General features: G+C 42.3%; 1 protein-coding gene across 12 annotated transcripts in view; it reads right to left on the bottom strand.

The window, feature by feature from the left end:
• TNRC6B (trinucleotide repeat containing adaptor 6B) overlaps nt 1-20,374 on the bottom strand; it is a 251,022-nt gene that overhangs the window by 22,922 nt on the left and 207,726 nt on the right. For all 12 annotated transcript variants that reach the window (XM_053226831.1, XM_027070659.2, XM_027070661.2 and 9 more), the window contains 4 exons: nt 16,124-16,249; nt 4,916-5,047; nt 4,549-4,644; nt 4,174-4,372 (listed from right to left, as the gene is read on the bottom strand). In XM_053226831.1, the coding sequence (XP_053082806.1) occupies nt 4,174-4,372; nt 4,549-4,644; nt 4,916-5,047; nt 16,124-16,249 (553 nt within the window). The remainder of the gene's footprint in view (nt 1-4,173; nt 4,373-4,548; nt 4,645-4,915; nt 5,048-16,123; nt 16,250-20,374) is intronic.

Genomic DNA, 20,374 nt, shown 5'->3' with positions numbered 1-20,374 from the left:
TTCCCTTCCCTCAGCTCAATACATGGATGCTACAACAACTTTAAATAAGTCATTATCCCCAGACAATTTGGTTAAGTATGTTTTCAATTCTGCTAAAAGCAGAGAATTAGAAACCATCTATTTAAAAAAAAAAAACGAATTAATTAAGGGTCAGTGAAGCAGTTATTAGAGTCATTCAACTTTTTAATTTTGGGAAAATATACCAAAAGTGGCTTTATTAGGACTAAGAGACTTTTATTCTTTTTTTTTTTAAATGTGTTTATTTTTGAGACAAAGAGAGAGCGCAAGTTATCGAGGGGCAGAGAGAGAGGGAGAGAGAGAAAGAGAATCCCATGAGGGGCAGAGAGAGAGGGGGGCACCATCATCGCGGAGCCTAATGTGGGGCTTGAACTCCTGAAAGGTGAGATCATGCCCTGAGCCGGTGTCAGATGCTTAACTGACTGAGCCATCGAGGTACCCGCTTTTAATTATTCTTGCTGCTTTTTAGCCTGCAGGTGTCCTTTTTAGTTTAATACTCGGCAGTATTGAGCTGCAAACTGAACTAGGCAAATTGAAATATTACTCATTTCATTACATCTTTGTTATCTAATTTTCAAAAAAAATTTTAACCTCTCTGTATGCTTTAAATATATTTTCATCAAAATCTTAGTTATAAATTTAGTTTATTCAAGCCAGGCATTCAAGGTGGATTTACTTTCAGTCCCAAAATGTATTTTTCAATTAAAATAAAATGTCATAATATGAATTTAGGAACTTTTTTTAAGGTTTGTTTATTTATTTTGACAGAGTGAGAACACGTGTGTGAATGGGGGAAGGGTAGAGAGAATGGGAGAGAGAGAGAAAATCCCAAGCACTTGGGGCTTGGCCCCACAAACCATGAGATCATGACCTGAGCCAAAATCAAGATCTGGATGCTCAACTGACTGAACCACCCAGGTGCCCCTGAATTAAGGAAATTTTTAACTGTGGAAAAAACTGCAAAATGCATCTTAGAAGGCAGATTGTAACTGGCCAGATCACAGTTAACATGATAAAGACCTAATAAAAATTATCCCTTGTTAAATAAGTTATCAAATGTAAATAAACTAGTAAGTCAATGTTTTTTTTTCTCCTTTGAACGACAGAGAGAGATAGAACACAAGCAGAGGAGGGGCAGAGAGAGAGGGAGACACGGAATCCGAAGCAGGTTCTAGGCTCCGAGCTGTCAGCACGGAGCCTGACACGGGGCTCGAACCCACGAACCGTGAGATCATGACCTGAGTTGAAGTTGGACACTTAACCGACTGAGCCAGGCGTCCCTCTCCTTACTTTAGATTCTAATGCATAGTTACATTTATAAGTTACTTTAAAACAGGAGTATGATAAAAAACATGACATTTCTTCAGTAAGTGTATGTACGTGTATACTGAACTCTGGTCCTTCAGTCATCAGGAAGTTATGCCTCCAGTACAATAATCACAAATAACACCATTAAGCTAATAAGACATCATGATATTTTCTATATATTTAAAGAAATGAGAAGATATGCTGCTAAAAACTAAAAGATTCTCAGCTAACATATAATGTTACTACCCCCACCCCCAATAATTTTACTTCTTCATAAAAGACAGAAAATATTAAAGATGTTGTAAGAACTGTCACTGGAACATCGTGATGGTAGGTTTTTAACAACTGACTGATTAATGAATACCCAGGCTAAAGGCAAGCACGTAAAAGGTTTATTCACAGGTTTTACCTGATAAATGGTGAAAAACATGTGTTTAAGAGAGTCAGTGTCATTAACCTATGTTGCTCAAGCTGTTCAAAGGTACTTTTCTTTCCAGTTAAGACATGCTGTAGGGAACAAGTACCGAGAAGAGCCATGCACATTTACACGCGTGAAAAAGCTGTCTGGGGCTTCCAGATGTTCACTTTGCTTTGTACCACTGGGCTCTACTTTGAGAACCACGGGCTCTACTTTGAGAACCACGTACTCTTTGACAAAAGGGGATGGAAGAAACAAAGTTGCCCTGCCTTATTATCATATACAGTGTCTAAATTCACAACTAGACGCATACCAAAACACCCAGGTTCTTACGTCAAGCTTTCACTTTAACAGAAAACAAGATGAAGAAGGTGAAGACTGGAAACACAGAGTTAATGACACCTTCATTAGTCATTATAGGAGGCTTTCCCCTTGCTTGGCACCCTGGATTTCTACATCCCAGACGGGCATGACTTAGTAAGATAGGAGATGGTGTAGAGTTCTGTCTTCTCTCATGTCAAGTGACGGTACAGGCGTTAGTCATGTATGTATGTATGTATGTATGTATGTATGTATGTTTTTTTTTATTTTTAAAAATGTTTATTTACTTATTTATTTTTTATCTTTTTATTTATTTTTGAGACAGAGGGACCGAGCATGAGCAGGGGAGGGGCAGAGAGAGAGGGAGACAGAGAATCTGAAGCAGGCTCCAGGCTCCGAACTGTCAGCACAGAGCCCGACACGGGGCTCGAACCCACGGACCGTGAGATCATGACCTGAGCTGAAGTCGGACGCTTAACCGACTGAGCCACCCAGGCGCCCCATGGTTATTTATTTTTGAGAGAGAGAGAGAGAGAGAGAGAGAGAGAGAGAGAGAGAGAATATGGAGGAGGGGCAGACCAGAAGGAGACACAGAATCTGAAGCAGAGCCCAGGCTCTGACAGAGCTGCCAACACAGAGCCCAATGTGGGGCTCAAACTCATGAGCAGTGAGATCATGACCTGAGCCAAAGTCAGAAGCTTAACCCACTGAGTCACCTAGGCGCCCCAAGAAAGATTATTTGAATTTAAGTCAGTTCTCAGGTATATCATTTTATTATTATTATTATTTTTAAAAAATGTTTATTTATTTTGAGAGAGAGAGGGTGAAGGACGGAGAGGGAGAGGGAGAAACCATCCCAGGCAGGCTCCACGCTGACAGCACAGAGCCCAGCATGGAGCTTGATCACACGAACCGAGAGATCATGACCTGGTGGAAGCTGGAAATTAATTCCGTTAAAACTATCCAAGACCAAGGAGCGCCCGGGTGGCTCAGTTGGTTGAACGGCTGACTCTTGATTTGGGCTCAGGTCATGATCTCATGGTTCATGGGTTCGAGTCCCACGTTAGGCTCTGAGCTGACGGCATGGAGCCCGCTTGGGATTCTCCCTCTCCCGCTCTCCATCTGCCCCTCCCCTGCTCACATGTGCATGTGTGTTCGCTCTCAAAATAAATAAACACTTAAAACCCCAAACCACACAACTGGAATCCAGGATCAAGATATCCTTTAAGTCTTTGCTATTCTCTGAATGAGGGCACCCCAGCAGGAAGTGAGCCCCCACCTCAGTGGGCATGTCACAGAGGTAGAGCAGAGAGCAGGGCCATGTGTCAGGGTCTCTTTGTCTCCTAGGAGCACGGATTTCAGGTCTCCCCAACTTTTATTTCTGAGTTTGCACAGAACAGTACCTTTTTATCAAAATAAAATGTAAACTGTGCCATTCTGAGAAGAAACCTGCTGTGGTGTGTGGTACCTTTTTAATTTTTAAATTTTATTTTTAAGTCACTGTTGCCTCACTGATTGGATTCTATTTACAACATGTTCCCCGGTTCTGAAAGAGCTATGATTTGCCTGCCAACAAATTCTTGATGAATGTCAAAGGTATAACCTTACTTGTGCTAATTCTATTTAAATCGGATGAAATACTAATATCAGAAGAATTTTATCAGTTTGCCTTATAAGTTTAATTTTAGCTCCCCAGTTTTTCACGAGAAGGAAATTTTATCAGTAGAGCTAAACACCTCAACTCGGACGTATTTTAACAGGTTATAACTTCAGACACATGTATCACGCACAGCACGTACACACCCTTTAACTAGCTTTTAAAACTTCCTGGTGGTGGAACACTGGACTGCCATTCATAAATAGCGAGAGACCACTTTGGACCCAGAGAAGGTGGAGCCTAGCTCTACGATCTACTAATTGTGTGGTGAGCTCTAGGACACCGCTGAAACTCTAGGATATCATCTGTCAGGCAGGGATATGAATATTTATCTGTCTTGTGTGCTTGCTGTGAAAACAGAGGGTAAGGCAGGACCAAACCCTACCAGAGGCTCAGAACATGACTGGAAGATTTTTTTTTTTAAGGTGTTTTTCATTACTGAACAACTTACCAGAACCATATCCAGGTATTGGCCCTTTGGTTTGAAGGTCTGGGAGCCCCACATTCAGAGCGTTGGGTACCATGTTGTCCAGATGCGGCTTGGGCCCAACGGGATGAGAGGGCGAGTGCTTCATGCCGGGCTGCCTCTGCTGCTGCTGCTGCTGCTGCTGCTGTTGTTGCTGCTGGAGAGCGCTCACCATTCGAGCCAGCTGGAGGCCAGGAGGCCAGAGCGAGGGGGAAGCCGAGGGAAAATGGACACATGATAAGCCAACACCCTGAGCCTCCTAGGAAAAGACTGCGTAGGAGTCACGTTCTGCTGTCGGAGGTTAAGCAGAGATGCAGCCCTCACACAGAGCACCAGAGGGACCCTTCCAATCCCACGTACCTGCTGCTCTTGCTGCTGGCGCACAGCTTGAGAAAGCTTCCTCTGGTTCTGTAGCAACTGCTGTTGTTGCTGCTGCTGCAGGAGAAGCTGACATGCCTACAAAACAGGGAAGGAGAGAGCGGAGCAAAGCTTCCTAAGCCGGACGTACTGACACACTCGAGGGGGTTGTGCATCTAAGGGCAGGTTGTGGAATCCAGTGGCCAGGAGGGAAGTACCACCAAGTTCCTGGTCTACTGGTCACATTTACCTCCAAATGAGCGGATACATTAATCCTTAAGCACGCATAAAATGAAGCGAATCCAAACTAAAGGAAAAAAAACCCTAAATAATCTTTTTTTCAGCTATTGGGGGAAAATCTGCTACTCACCAACTGAAACTGGGGAATTTGTGGAAGCTGGCTCAGCATGGCAATTTGTTGAGGAGATAACTGGGGCCCCACATTGAAAAGACCTGGATTCAGGCCACTGTTGGGAAACTGCTTGAGCATTGAGGCAGAAACCTAACAAGAAAAAAGAGGACTCTTTCAGAACTTACTAAAATAAAACTTTTTTTTTTCTGTAAAAAGAATCTTAATAGGTCTAAAGCAAGTGTCGATTGCTTTCCTTGAAAAATATCTGTAAAAAATACTAAATCATCCGGAGAAATACACCAAAATGTTAGCGATGGTTACGACTGAGGAGTGAGATTATAAGGGCTTTTAGGGGCACCTCACTGGCTCAGTTGACAGAGCGTGTGACTCTTGATTTTGTAAGTTCGAGCCCTGCATTGGGTGTAGCGATTACTTAAAAATAAAATCTTAAAAAAAAAAAAAAAAAGCTTTTAAATTCTTTACAATAAAAATTATGAATTCATAATCAGGAAGGCTTCTGAGAGACAAAAAAAGTGTTTTTCTTTTAATTTTTTAATGTTTTATTTATATTTGAGAAAGACAGAGAAAGACAGAGAGAGAGAGAGAGAGAGACAGAGCACGAGCAGGACAGGGGCAGAGAAAGAGAGGAAACACAGAATCCAAAGCAGGCTCCAGGCTCTGAGCTGTGAGCACAGAGCCTGATGTGGGGCTCGAACCCACAAACCATAGGATCATGACCTGAACCAAAGTCAGATGTTCAACCGACCGAGCAACCCACGTGCCCCCGAGACAAAAAAGTTTTAATAACAATGTGACTTTTGCTTGAGAAATTGTTCCTGTAAATGGACCGTAGAACAAAATAGATCAAACTTCATAAAGCTACTAAATAAATGCCTAAAACAAGGTATTTTTGTTATACAAATAAGAAAAATATGTTGACCTGTAAGTAAGAGACACTGGAGTTTCAATTCATGACTTCTCACACCACACACTCAGAGTCGCAGAGCAAAAGGGCCTAGAAGGTCAAATGACCCAACTGGCTCCTTCTCCACGGTTTTCAGGAGTGAGTTGGGCTGGGCTACAGGAACCTCCAGACAGAGAAAAGCCTCCTTCCTGTCTTTGGACTGCTCGTCTAAGATGTTTTTACGGGGCTGAAATGAGTTCCTTGCACTTTCATCCGCTGAGCCGACTGAATCAGCTGGTTCCGTGGGTGGCAAGCAGCACACTGGTCAAGAGTCTGCTTCAAGAGGCAGACTGTACGGGCTGTCATTTCGGAGCTGTGTGACGCAGGGCAAGTTACTTACTGAGCCTTTCTGAGCCTTGTTTCCCCTCCAAAACTGAACAACAATAACTTTAGTGACAGAGGATTTTATGAGTTAATCCACATCAAAGGCTTAGAAATGCACTCTGTTATATGCACAGGGATGGTTCCTCAAGTGTCTAGAGATAATTACAGTTTCTTGTGTCTCATCTTCAGGCTAAACATGCTCACTTCTTTCACGCGTATCTCATCCAATTTCTCAATGCAAAGCCCACAACAGAAAGCCATTTTCTAGAGTAGCTGAGGACTGAGTAGACCTGGCCATCATTAACCATTCTGTTGAAAGCCAGGCTTTCTATTAACAATGCCTGAGATCTCAGTTTCTCTGATGATCACAGCCTAACTCCCAACTCACATATTAAGCTTACTGTCAATTAAAATCTATAATGTTTTAAAATAGGTGTTGCTCTCCTATGGAATATTTAAGCAGCTGGGTTGAACTGTATTAATATATGCTTTGATCTTAGGACCTTATCTTTATGCGCATAGCACATAGATGTTTGATAAATATCTATTAAATAGGTGAATATATTTCATTTAATTAACTAATTTTTTAAATGTTTATTTTTAAATTTATTTTGAGAGAGAGAGTATGAGAGGGGGAGAGGGGCAGGTGGAGAGAGAGAGAGAATCCCAAGCAGGCCCCATGCTGTCAGTGCAGAGCCCATGAACCGTGAGATCATGACCTGAGCTGAAATCAAGAATCAGACGCTTAACCGACTGAGCCACCCAGGCACCCCACTAAGTAATTTTTTAAAGATTTAACTTCTTAAAAAGTAATCTTTACACCCAATGTGGGGCTCGAACTCACAACCCAGAGACCAAGAGTTGCATGCTCCACTGACTGAGCCTGTCGGGTTCCCCATGAATAGTATATCTTAGTAACAGTCACACTACCAAATTCTTTTCTACCCTATTATTCCACTTATGTTCGGTTTGTGTTTCCCTATCTGGTCACTGATGGGAATGCTGAACTTGATAGAGCGGAGGATAATCTAGTAGCCTGTCCCTAAAAACTTCTTTCCAATCTGAGGGTGATCCAGCTGGGAAGAGTCAATCATTTACTAATTCACACAAGTGTTTTAGCATTTACTTTGTATTTTTTCATCTTGTCTAAAACAAAGAGACAGCTTGTCAAATGGTTTGTCAAAATAGAGATTTCAACAATGTCATTCTTATCAAACAATATTTAAAACTAATCAATAAAATGAATTAAGACTTGTTAGCAAATTTATGATTCTTGATTTCCTATCATAGGTGCTCAAAAAGCCATCTTTTTGATAATCTAGTGTAGATTACCAAAGTCTAATCTAGATTATTATTGCCTAGAATTGGCACCAGTTTATCAGTATTTAAACCACTTCCTTTACTGTTTCTTTTTTAAAAAAAAATTTTTTTTTTTCCAACGTTTATTTATTTTTCGGACAGAGAGAGACAGAGCATGAACGGGGGAGGGGCAGAGAGAGAGGGAGACACAGAATTGGAAACAGGCTCCAGGCTCTGAGCCATCAGCCCAGAGCCTGACGCGGGGCTCGAACTCCCGGACCGCGAGATCGTGAGCTGGCTGAAGTCGGACGCTTAACCGACTGTGCCACCCAGGCGCCCCTTCCTTTACTGTTTCAAAAGTTGTTTAAAAAACTTCCCCATTCTCTTCACTTCCTTGGAGGGGAGGGGTGCCTCTTTCCTATTTCTACTCTGAAGCTCCACACAGAGGGACATCTACCTTGTTCTCTGGGCCTCCTGCCCTTTTTTCCTGGCAGCAAACCTATAGGGAGGGTTGCCCCGTTCCAATTACTACTGGCTAAGTTTGTAATTCAGTATTAGGAAGCTCACATTCTCCAGGATCTGCATTCTCAGTGGTAAAGGGGATATTTTGGCCCCACATGCCTTCCTCTTGTCTTAAAAATTCAGTATTTGTGCAAGAAAGAAGAGCAGTCATTATTAAATTCCCCTTGAAGATCCCCAGCATTCCTCAAAGATCACAGAAGGGCTCTGCGATTCCTTTCACAAACTGTTTCTCTGTTGTAGGATTTAATTTGTCTCAACCCTTTTGGTTGAACGACTTTATCCTCAACAGAGATGACAAAAGCGGTGCCAATTTTATTCTCACTTAATTTAACTTAATTTTCACTTAATCATTTAAAACATACACAAGTAGTCCAAAGCAGTGACTCTTTTTCCAGTCACTGATTTGCACCAAACCGAATTCTGAAGACTCTTTCAATCTGCCTATTGTTTTGCAAGCCTCCACTTATTTTACGTTCTAATCCCCCAGCACAACTCTTACACATATCCATCCCTGCTTGCTACCCTTACTTTCCAGCTTTTGAAAATACCCCTTTAAAACCTGAGTCATCAGAAAGCTTTCATCAGAAGACCCACTGGCTGTTCCCACTGTATCTTTCTTTAGCATAACAGAGTTCAATGAATGCTTGTGAGTCACCGTCTCTGCCACATTCTCAAGAAGACCTGCCTACCTTTCCTTTGATGCTTTCTAGTCTAGAAACAAGTTCAAGTCTCCTGTCCGGGGCTCACCAACTCACTTTCTTCCAAGATCTCAGCCACTTTTCACCTAACCCATTAACACTATCATTTTGGGAAGTATTTTGGGTAAAAGTCACGGTTCTAGCTGTTCCTCTATTCTCTAAGAGATGCTGAGTGTTGCCAACCAATGAGAACATTTGTTTGATTTTCTTTTTTAACGGTTGGACCTCTAGCAAATGTGAGCTCAGGGTGAGCACAGCACTGTACATTGTGCCTCTGCACCAGTGTTTTTTTTTTTTTTAAACATTTATTTATTATTGAGAGACGGCAACATGAGCATGGCAGGGGCAGGGAGAGGGGAGACACAGAATCGGAAGCAGGCTCCTGGCTCTGAGCTGTCAGCACAGAGCCCGATGTGGGACGCGAGCTCACACACCACAAGATCATGACCTGAGCTGAAGTCAGATGCTTAACCGACTGAGCCACCCAGGCGCCCCATCTCTGCACCAGTTTTATGGCCTGCGTGAGGGACTTGGTATTTTTTTTTTAATTTTTTTAAATGTTTACTTTTGACAGAGAGAGAGAGAGAGAGAGAGAGAGAGAGACAAACAGACAGAGAGAGACAGAGCATGAGCAGGGGAGGGGCAGAGAGAGAGGGAGACAGAATCGGAAGCAGGCTCCTGGCTCTGAGCTGTCAGCACAAAGCCCAATGCGGGGCTCGAACTCACAGACGAGATCATGACCTGAGCCGAAGTCAAACACTCAACCGACTGAGCCACCCAGGTGCGCCGAGGGACTTGGTATTAAGAAAGAAAAAAAAGCCTGGGTGGCTCAGTCGGTTGAGTGTCCGACTTTGGCTAAGGTCATGATCTCATGGTTCGTGGGTTCGAGCCCCGCATCAGGCCCTGTGCTGACAGCTTAGAGCCTGGAGCCTGCCTCCAATTCTGTTTCTCCCTCTCTCTCTGCCCCTCCCCCACTCGCGCTCTGTCTCCGTCTCAAAAAAAAAAAAAAAACAAAACACCTTAAAAAAAAGGTAAAAAATTCAATAATCTTTAAGCATTGATTACGGGTTGAAATGATCATTTATATTGGCTTAAAGAATACGTACTATTAAATTTAATTTTACCTGCTTCTATTTATCTTTTTAAATGTGGCTACCAAAAACTTGAAATTACATTATGGGGTTTGTGTCATATTTCTATGGGACAGTGGTGCTCCGAGGCCATCAGCATTGTTTCTGATTTCCCTTCCAAAGGGAAAGGATTCTATGATTCATGGGAAATCTCCTCTGCTTATTTTGTTTTCCAATCTGCTGGCCTCCAAAATAAATAGCTATTGTCTGAGCTCTTTCTTCCCACTTCTCGGTTCAGTTCTAAAAGCTCTACTGAACAAATCAGCTGGTCTCTTCATCGACCCATTTCTCTTCAGTCTTGAGACAGTAGGGCATCCTTTGCCAAGAGCCCATTCTTCCCACCCACCTCCCACATTCCTATCACTTGATATTAGCGACAGAAACTACCATTCGAAGTAAACCTGCGTATGATCCAGCAGTACCCTAGGAAACAAATCCGTCCTAGGAGACAAATATAGGAATCTTCACAGCAGCATTCCTCCTAATAGCAGAAACCTGGAAACTACCCAAATGTCTGCTGGTGGTGGAAAAGATCAATGATGGTATATTCACGTAACAGAGTACTATATGAATCATAACTGACCAAATCAACCTGGGGAAATCTCAGAAACAGTATCAAGTGAAAAAAAAGTCAGAGAAGGCTATAAACTGCAAGTTTTTGTCACATCAAGGGCAAAAAAGGCAAAATGAAACTATATTGTTTAAAGACAGATAGGTACAGAAAGACTATAAAGAAATGCTAACACAGGGGCCTCTGGCTGGTTCAGTGGGTGGAGTGTGCTGGCTCTTGATCTTGGGGTTGTGGGTTCAAGTCCCAAGTTGGGTGTAGAGGTTACTTAAAAATAAAATATTAAAAAAAAGAAAAGAAAAGACAGAAATGCTAACACAAGGTGTTTTTATACTTTAAATTTAATTTGAATGCCAGTATCTCATGTGTGCCATGAAGTGACAGTTATAACAACTATAAAGGTTATACTTTGAGGACTTCTGTCTAGCTCTGCCCCATGTTTCCCTCCCCCAGACCGCACATGCACTGTCCTCCAATGAATACAAAAGGACCAGAGAGAAGCACCACTAGGCTCCTGGCAAATGGCTATTCATACCTGGGACTCAGAGTAATTAAAGTGCAGGTTGGCACATTCCCGTAGCAGGGAGTTAATTATTCTGGCTTAAAAGCCCTTCAACCTCCAGCTGGGCTGGAGAAAGGGAAGACCTAGTTGGAGTCAATATGGCATTTAACAAAGCACTGCAGGTGCAAAATGACAGCAGTTTAAAGCAAGACAAAAGCCTGGTAGAATAGGTTACGTTCTGAATATTTGAGTAACAGGAGGAAAAAGGCAAGGCAGAAACCCAACGCCTGGAATATCTGTAACAAATCTTAAAGGTGAGTTTCAGTGTCTTCTTCCCATGTTCACACTGAATACTGACTGCCCCTAAAGACAGTTAAAATGGATGTAAAAGTTGGTATTTTCAAAAACCGTAAGTGTTCATGTACTTTGACCCAAAAATTTCATCCTGGGCAACTAAATTTGGAAATAATGTGGGCAAAATATCTATGTATAAGGATCGCATATAAGATCTAAGTATATGGGTTTCTCTACTGCATTATTTAGAACAGTGAAAAATTAGAAATAATTTACTATCCAATAATAGGCGAAGAGAATGTCCCAGGAAATCAAAGTAAGTTTACCTGATGGAACATTATGCCTTCTTCATTAAGAACAATCAACAGGAAAACTATGTAGTAACAGAGGAAAATACTATGTATGACCCAAAGTTAACACAAACAGTAGGATATAGTGACCATGGATATCATGATGTGGAAAGTATGCCTGGATACGAAAAGTCTGAGTAGGGGATTTTGTAAAAATAATCCCTGTCTTTGCATCTGGGTTGGGGGTTTCTGGAAGAATTTTTTCTCCATTATCCAAACTTTCAGTGTGGTTATTATATTGCCTCTACTTAAAAAAAAAAAAAAAAAAAAAAAAAAAAAGGCTATCCAGCTCCTTTGTTTTTTAAAATATGGAAATGTTAGGGAAAAAAACCTGAAAAATCTGAAGTTTTCATTGTTTAATATTCTGCCCCCATTATGCATCAAATAATGTTAACCATGTTTTGCTAAACAAATCCCAAAAATGTAGAACACAAATACTTTTCTTTTCCATGCACAGCAGATACTTTGGTCATAAAGAGATTGGCAGCCTTTAAGTCTCTCAGACTAAGTTTTTTTCCTAACAATATTCTACTTTCTAAATCATTCTGAAATGCGTCTTCCCATGATTTGACACATATTTACTCAAAATGCATGCCCTGCACAGTTGTGGATGTTCAGGATCCAGCAGTGAACAAAGTAGACACAGACCCTGCCACTGTGAACCTTAACACGCGCCTGGGGGCGTGACAGCCAAGTGGTGCCGTACTGTCCTCAGCCCGGCCTGGGAAAGCCTCTCCCAGAAGGTGCCATGGCGGCAGAGATCTGAAGCAAATACAGATTGCCGTGTGGCAATCTGGGAGAAGAGTGTTCTAGAAGCACCCTTGGTGCGCTGGGGCCAGTTGAGTGGAGAGTGGCAGGTGTGGGTGGGGGTCGCAGGAGGTCACCAAGAGCGTCAAAGACAACAGCAAGGAGCTGGCTTTGTATTTTCAGTGAGAGAAGGAGCTGTGAGAGGTTAAAGTAGTGACATGATTTACCCTTAGCTTTCTGTGAAGCTGGAAAAGCTCCACCTCTGCAGTATTCATTCCGTAGCCACCAACCAGGCATGTCTATTTAAATTTAAATCAATTAAAATTAAAATTTCCGTTCTTCCACTCCACTGGTCACATTTCAAGTGCTCAGGTGGCCTAAGGCCTACCCTGGATAGTGTGGTTTTAGAGGGTCAGTCAGAACGCTGGGTGGAGAACAGACTGGAGGCAGGTGTTGTATATGACAGGGCAGGACCAGTCAGGAGGCCATTTCTAGGAAAGAAACGGTGGTCGCTCGCCATGGGTCATGTTAGAGGAGGCGGTAGGGAAGGGTCAGATTCAGGACAAAGTTCTAAAGGGGAACTTGTTGATGGACTGAATGTGGACCGTGAGAGGCCTCACCACTAGCTCTGTGGCCTGTGGCCCAAGCACCTGCAGAGGGGAAGAGCTGCTTACTTAGAGGAAGGGGATGTTTTAGAGGGGAGTATGGGATGAAATCATGAGCTCTGTTTCGGACATGTTGACATGAAGTGCCTATAGGGCATCCTAGCAGAGATGCCCAGAAGCCCATGGAATTGAGAACGGAGATCTGGGCTGAAGACTCAGTTTTGGCCCTGTCATACCTAAAGTCATTTGCTGGGTGAAGTCACCCAGCAGTAGCTGCTGATGGTGAGGAGAAGTTCAAGGACTGTGACTGGGTCACTCTGTTTTTTTTTTAATGTTTTTATTTATTTTTGAGAGAGAGAGAGAGAGAGAGCGAGAGCGCGAGCGAGCACAAGCAGGGGAGGAGCAGAGACAGAGAGGGAGACACAGAATCTGAAGCAGGCTCCAGGCTCTGAGCTGTGAGCACAAAGCCCCACTTGGGGTTTGAACTCAAGAGCCATGAGATAATGACTTGAGCCAAAGTCAGATGCTTCACTGACTGAGCCACCAGGTGCCCCTAACATTTAAATGTTGGGGAGGGGGGGAGGAGCTGGTAAAGGAGACGGAGAAAGAAAGGCAGGTGGAGAACCAATACACAAGGTGTCCAGAAACCAGATGAATGAAAGTTTCAAAAGGGACGACATGATCAACTATGTCATATGCCGTGGATATGCAGAGTAAGGAGAGACTGGAGAAGTGACTGTGGTATCCCACAACACAAAGGTCATCTGGGACCTTCACAATGTCTTCATTCCCACTGCCACCTCCTTACCCGGACTCCTGGACTAGCCTTGTAACTGAGCTCCTTTGCTCTAGTTAGTCTGCCATTCAAATACGTCCTCCACATTGCTGTCAATGTTATTTTTTCCAAAACCTAAGTTTTCCTACATTGCCGCTCAGCTGAACAATTTTGCCCAATGCTACATTATCTATAGCAGCAGCAGCTAAACTTTAGGGTGCAGATAAAAATCAGCAGGGGGTTACTAGGCCCTAACTCCCAAGATTGTGTCTCAGTAGATTGCAGAAGACCTGGAAACTGTGTTTAAGTAGCCCAGATAACGGTTACAAGGGACAGAGTCCAAACTCCTTAGCAAGGCAAAGAAAGCTTTTCCAAATCTGGTGCCAAACTCCCTGACTAGTTTTTTCCTATTCCATTCTAGACAACATCTATATGCTTCAACAAGCTTAATCTAATTATTCAAACCGACTGCATTTTTCCAAACATGCCATGTTCTTCCAGATATTACTGCCCCTTGTCCTCCAAGCTGCTCCTGCTGCACATTTAAACCTGGCTCTGCTCAGCAAACGGACTCATTCTTTAAGGCCCAGCTTAAATGTCACTCCTAGTGCACGGCCTCGCCCAGCTTCCAAACTGTGTTAAGCATTTCTACACCACATTTATCATGCTGCCTGTTTGCTGAGTGTTCTGCTATCACCCCCAGCAACTCCAGGAGGCTGTGTTAGGAGGCGGTGGTTTCTCCACCGTGTGAGGCCAACACACTACCAGGCACACCGCAGATAGTTGGTAACCACAGGACTGTGGCCTGACATGTGGGAGGGAGCTCATGGAGTTAAGAAGACACAACCACTGTGGAGTGCTGGGGAAGTTAGGAACAGCTCTTAAAGGACAGACTGCCACCTGGGACCTGGAGAATGACTGGCACTTAGAGGGGTGGGGAAGGAGAGACACTTAAGAGGACTCCCAGACACCCAGGGCAGGACATGGAGACGAGAGGGCAGGGCGAGGAACATTCCTTCCTCTACTAAGACAGTTACAGACTCAATGTCAAAAACAGAATTTGAAATCTATAGGTTATGGTTAAAAAATACACACACACACACACACACACACACACACACACACACACACACACTTTTGAAAGAAAGAGAGAGGGTGTACACATGAGCAGGGGAGGAACAGAGAGGGGGAGAGAGACAGAATCTTAAGCAGGCTCCAAGCTCAGCACGGAACCTGATGCGGGATTCAATCTCATGATCCTGGGATTGTGACCTGAGCTGAAAGCAAGAGTCGGACACCTAATGGACCGAACCACCCAGGTGCCCCTCAAATAAAATGTTTTAAGACTTTGTCTTAAAAGATATTTCAAAAAACAAAACAGCAATAAAACCTGACCCTTTACGTTCTGCTGATTGGACCTAGTTAAGTGCCCCGCCCCCTTTTGTCGGACGGGATGAACTCCTCGCTTTTGATCTCAGTTCACCGAAGGAACATTATGAGGAGACCAAGGTCCCACGCTGAATCCTCACACGGGCTCATCAACTTTGATGTTGCTCTTCAGACCCACTTTCTCACAGACATACGAGGGGCTCTGTGGCAGACTGGCACAAATCTGTCACCTGGAGCCTGCAAACAATGCGCTGCACATGTCCTACTAAGAAACAGACCTAAAGGGTTTCCCAAACAAAGGACTGTATCCCACAACGCAGAGCTGCTCCATGAGGAAGTCTCTGCCGCTTCATCTGTTCTCAACACTCCCCTGGAGCATCTAGCCAGCACTTCAGCATCCAGCTCCTTAAAACGTCTCAGAATTCGTCAGAACCTGGCTATTCTCCCATTTACCTGCAGGGGAATCCTCAAGGGCAACCGATTTCAGAATATTGGCACATCAGTACAGTGCAGTACTTGTATGGTAGTTTCAATTACACGCAATTAAACCAATGCATGCAGTACTGGAAAAAATACGGAGAGATCGAAAAGGAATGTAATCATAATGCTTTTCATAGAAAACCATCTTTGTGTGTACGATACAATACAACAAGGAGTTGGACATTTTGTTCCAAAAATCTTGATCTGGATTTTTTACATTAAAAATTTTGTTTAATGTTTATTTTTGAGAGAGAGAGAGAGCATGAGAGTGAGCGAGCACGAGTGGGGGGAGGGGCAGAGAGAGAGGAAGACACAGAATCTGAAGCAGCCTCCAGGCTCCGAGCTGTCAGCACAGAGTCTGACACAGGCTTGAACCCATGAGCCATGAGATCATGACCCGAGCCAAAGGCGGATGCTTAATTGACTGAGCCCCCCAGGTGCCCCAAGACTTTTTACATTTTAGACATTTGGGTAACTATTATTCCTTTTCTGCTTTTTCTGCCCACAAAACCCAGCTGGCAACTGGGCACCGCCTGTAGAGCCTTTACTGCTGAATCGTGGAAACATAAAATCGCTTACCTGGGGGGAAATAAACTGGGGAGGCACTTGCGCCCGGAGATTAGGAGAAGAATTTAGCGGCTGCACTGGCGTGTGCATACCTCTCGATTGTGCTGTGCTATTTCCAAACAAACCATGATTGCCACCCTGCAAACACAACAGCAACAGTTAAGGCTTTTTTGTTAATGTAAGAAAACGTGAAAAAGAAACAGTTCTGGCTTTCTATCCCTCAGAAGAATCATATCCTGTGTTCCGTGGAATCACAGAATTTTATAACCGAAAAATTCCTGGTCTCGGAATGCTTGGGAAAATTATCCAAATCAAATCATGCACACAGCACCACCACCCCTGCAGTCTGAGGCACTCTATAACCGAAAGGCTTACGTTTGGTCAAATATTTCAAAAAAGCATTTTTTTTTTTTTTTTTGTAATTGAAAGGTATAGGCAATATAATGTTTATTTTGACTACTCTCTTTTTTTCTTTTAAAGACTGGGTTTTTACCAAGTTTATTCTCAAATCCAATAATCTGAGCTCCACCTTGAAAGGCACCTGAGCACAAATGCAGGCTTCTGTATAATATCAACTGTAAAACAACACTATGATAGTAATGTCTCTGGCTTGATTAGTTCAATCACAGAATCAGTGCCACCCGCTTGTAGTCTAGCTCCTTAAGAACTCTACTCCAGATCTAAACAGGCTTTCCTATCTTGGGTCTGCTTGATCCCTCCTTTGCTATGACAAAATCTAAATCAAGAGTGAGATTTAAAAAAACAAAAGCAGAAAAGGAAAAAGTGAAAAACCATTATGGGGCACTAAAAAAAACCTCATTACTCACCTGTAACTTTTCATTCCAGTGTATGAATGCCAGCCTGGTAAAAAATAAGCTTAATTCCCTGATTTCTGGAGGACGAACTCACTGGACCACTTCTAGGCTATTCCAATCAAAGAATTACAGAAAACCAGGCTATATGATGGCCCTTCTGACTTGTTTCGAGCTGAGAAAAGCCCTTCAGCCAAAAAAGCCATATTTGATAACTTGACACTGTTCCTTCTGTCTGAGGAAAGTTTCTTCACTTGGCCTTGAGGCCTAGCTCAGAGCTCATCCTCATAAAGGAAGGCTTCCCCCAACTTTCTTCCTCGGTTCACATTCAAATTAACTGACCCACCTATATGTTCTCAAAACACTTAAAGTCATTCTTTGATGGCATCAGCAAGTCATGTTATAGTTATTTTCCATTCTGTCTTTCAACCACCAGCTTAATATTTCCTTCTCTGTATTCCCAGAACTCTATAATAAAGTCCTAGTCTGTAGGATGCTAACACCATGACCCACCAATTTCATACACTTGGCAACATCCTACTGCACATCCTTAGTGAAGGCAGCTGGACCACTGCCTATATACCTAGTCTGTGTATTCTGAACGGAAGTCACCAACTTATCCGTGGCTTCACGGGGATTAAGGTAATTTTAAAGAAGAATTTTGGGGGCGCCTGGGTGGCGCAGTCGGTTAAGCGTCCGACTTCAGCCAGGTCACGATCTCGCGGTCCGGGAGTTCGAGCCCCGCGTCGGGCTCTGGGCGGATGGCTCAGAGCCTGGAGCCTGTTTCCGATTCTGTGTCTCCCTCTCTCTCTGCCCCTCCCCCGTTCATGCTTTGTCTCTCTCTGTCCCAAAAAATAAATAAATGTTGAAAAAAAAAATTTTTTAAAGAAGAATTTTGGAACAGCACCATTAAGTTCTAGAACACTAACGATATTTCAATGGCTTAATGATTCAAAATAGATTAAGGGACTGCTACTGAAAAATTAATGAACTTAAAAGCACTGAAAATAAAAATGGCTGTGAACATAAAGTGGAAAAGACAATCAAAATCTGTGTCTATGTCATAAAAGAAAATCAAAGATCTACCATGAATTTTAAATCTCCCAAAGGACTCTTAAAACATGAAAAGACCTTTAATTCTACAAACTATAATGTCTCCACTTCCCCTGACTTACTAATCAAAATTGTCACTCTAAGGTAACGTGGCTTGGCTCTAACTTTTCTGAGATCATGGTAGCTGGTAGCTTACCTACTGATCATTCTCAAGAACACAAGAAACATCTGTTTCATTGAGAATATTCTGCTAAGATGATTCTCATACTTCACTATCAAAGTAATGACCTTGGACGGGTCCTTGGATGGTGGGGTTACTGGTAGTTGAAGTCCTACCCAGACTCCATGTTTTAACTGGTCCAAAACTGCTTTGTGCGGATCATTTTAAATTCCAACTGCTCTTTTGGTAAGAAATATTAAAAGGAATTTCACTTTTTTTTTTAGTTCTTGTGAAATCAGGCTCTACCTGCACATTCCCAGTGGACAGATGCCCCCTACTCCCACTAGAGATTTCAGGTTTTCTTTATCAAGTATCTCTAAAATTGTATCAAGCCCTGTGATACGTCCAATATGGATAACAGTACAGATGAGTCAATGGCAGTCTATCAAACAACACCTTCTCTCTTTTTAAATATGAAACCTGGCACTGTCATTTGCTTTCTTAGCTTAGAAGTAGCTATTTTGCACACTAATATGTCTAGAGGCAATCATATAGATTCAGTTTTTTTTTTTTAAAGTATGTTTAGAAATTAGGAAAGCGGTCATCAAACGCTATTTATATGTTAACCGCAGTTAATCTGGTTATTTCTACAGCTTCACTGTTATATGATGACCTGAGTCCAATATTTATTGGTGATATTTGCCTCAACTACAGTGTTTAACTCAGAAAGGCATATAAATTAAAAACAGTGTTAGCAAGCTGACTGAAATCTGTGATTTTAAAATAAAAACCTCACATTTTAATTTTTAAATAGGAAGTATATGAAGTCTGCATGAAAATAGTCACGTGTGAAAAAAGTCATGATCATATTTAGTTGATTCACAATGGACTTTGTAGCAATCCACAGATTCAAAAAACAAAACAAACAACCAAACCAAAAGAAATCAAAGAGGAATGACCTTTTCTTAGTGTCCAGTGCACGGATACTTCGGCTGGTTTATGTTATGCTAAAAATTATATACTAATGGCATTTGATAAACATGTGATCCTGTGGGCATGTTTATAATCATTACTCAAGAGTGTTAGGGTAACTTATATTTTGTATACCTCAATCCTAAACAAAAAAGCTGCCCAAAACCACTGATGTAATTATTTCTTCTCTGTTTATAAAAGCAATGCACATCTACATTCTCTATGGAAACATTAAGAAATACAGGGAAATATAAAAAATAAAGAAAACAAGAAATTACCCAAAACTCCCAAACCAGAGATAACCAACTGAATACATGGATATAACATGATCCATTTAAAAAATGTGCTGAGGCAACAATTAGAAGCGTATGAAAGACCTGCGTGTAACTGGAGGACTATGGTGTGAGAGAGGTTTTACATCATCCTTTAACTTGTATGTGAAAGCCCTCATGTGGAAACAGAATGGATACAATTAATAATTAAACATCCTTCCATGATATCCTGAGGTGAAAGCCACAGTGACAGGTTAAGTGGTCACAGAACTGTGGCTAGGAAAATATCATCCCTGGAGTCACCGTCACAAAGGAATTGTCTCCAAATTCCTGGTTTTCTCTACGAGAACTACACAGGAGCTGCAGTGACAGCCCCTCAGGCTGCCTTAGGCCCGCAAAGGTGAGAGAGGGGGCCTTAGGGGGCCAGCCCTGCCGGTCTCGCCCAGTGCACAGCCCTTCCTGGGACCATGGAGACGCACCCCTAGGGAACGGGGTGCCCCAGGCTGTTTGCCACATCTGAACAATATCAAGTCTTCCCAAAGCTTCATTCTCTCATATCAAATTACCTTTCTCTGGTTAATTATTATATTTTACGCTTAAGGACATTAGATTTTAAGATGCTGTAATGCTCAAGTATTTACTCTTTACTAGTTTTGCCACTGTTTTCTAGTTAGAAGTCTTATCAAATTGAAAAGACTTCAAAAGTATCACTTGCCATTCAATCTAATGTTAAAAATGGCAAATAAGTTGCTAAGGTAGGCGTAATAAGATACCTATGTAGCCTCTTTAACATTTTCCTAAGCCAGTTATTAGTTAACTTATTAAATGTGAACTTATGACCAAATATGAGAGGACTAAAGAAACAGATTGAAAATAAAATCCATGTTGAGAAAACATGAAGAGAGATGGGTTCTATGGGCTGAAAGATCTAAAGCCTAATACTTAGCATCATTCTGTGCATTCAGTAATCAACAAATTTCCCAAGACAGACAAA

The sequence above is a fragment of the Acinonyx jubatus genome, chromosome B4 (genome assembly GCF_027475565.1).
Source record: "Acinonyx jubatus isolate Ajub_Pintada_27869175 chromosome B4, VMU_Ajub_asm_v1.0, whole genome shotgun sequence".
NCBI lineage: Eukaryota > Metazoa > Chordata > Mammalia > Carnivora > Felidae > Acinonyx > Acinonyx jubatus.
Note: the sequence above shows the minus strand (reverse complement) of the source record. Positions and strands in the feature narration are given on the sequence as shown.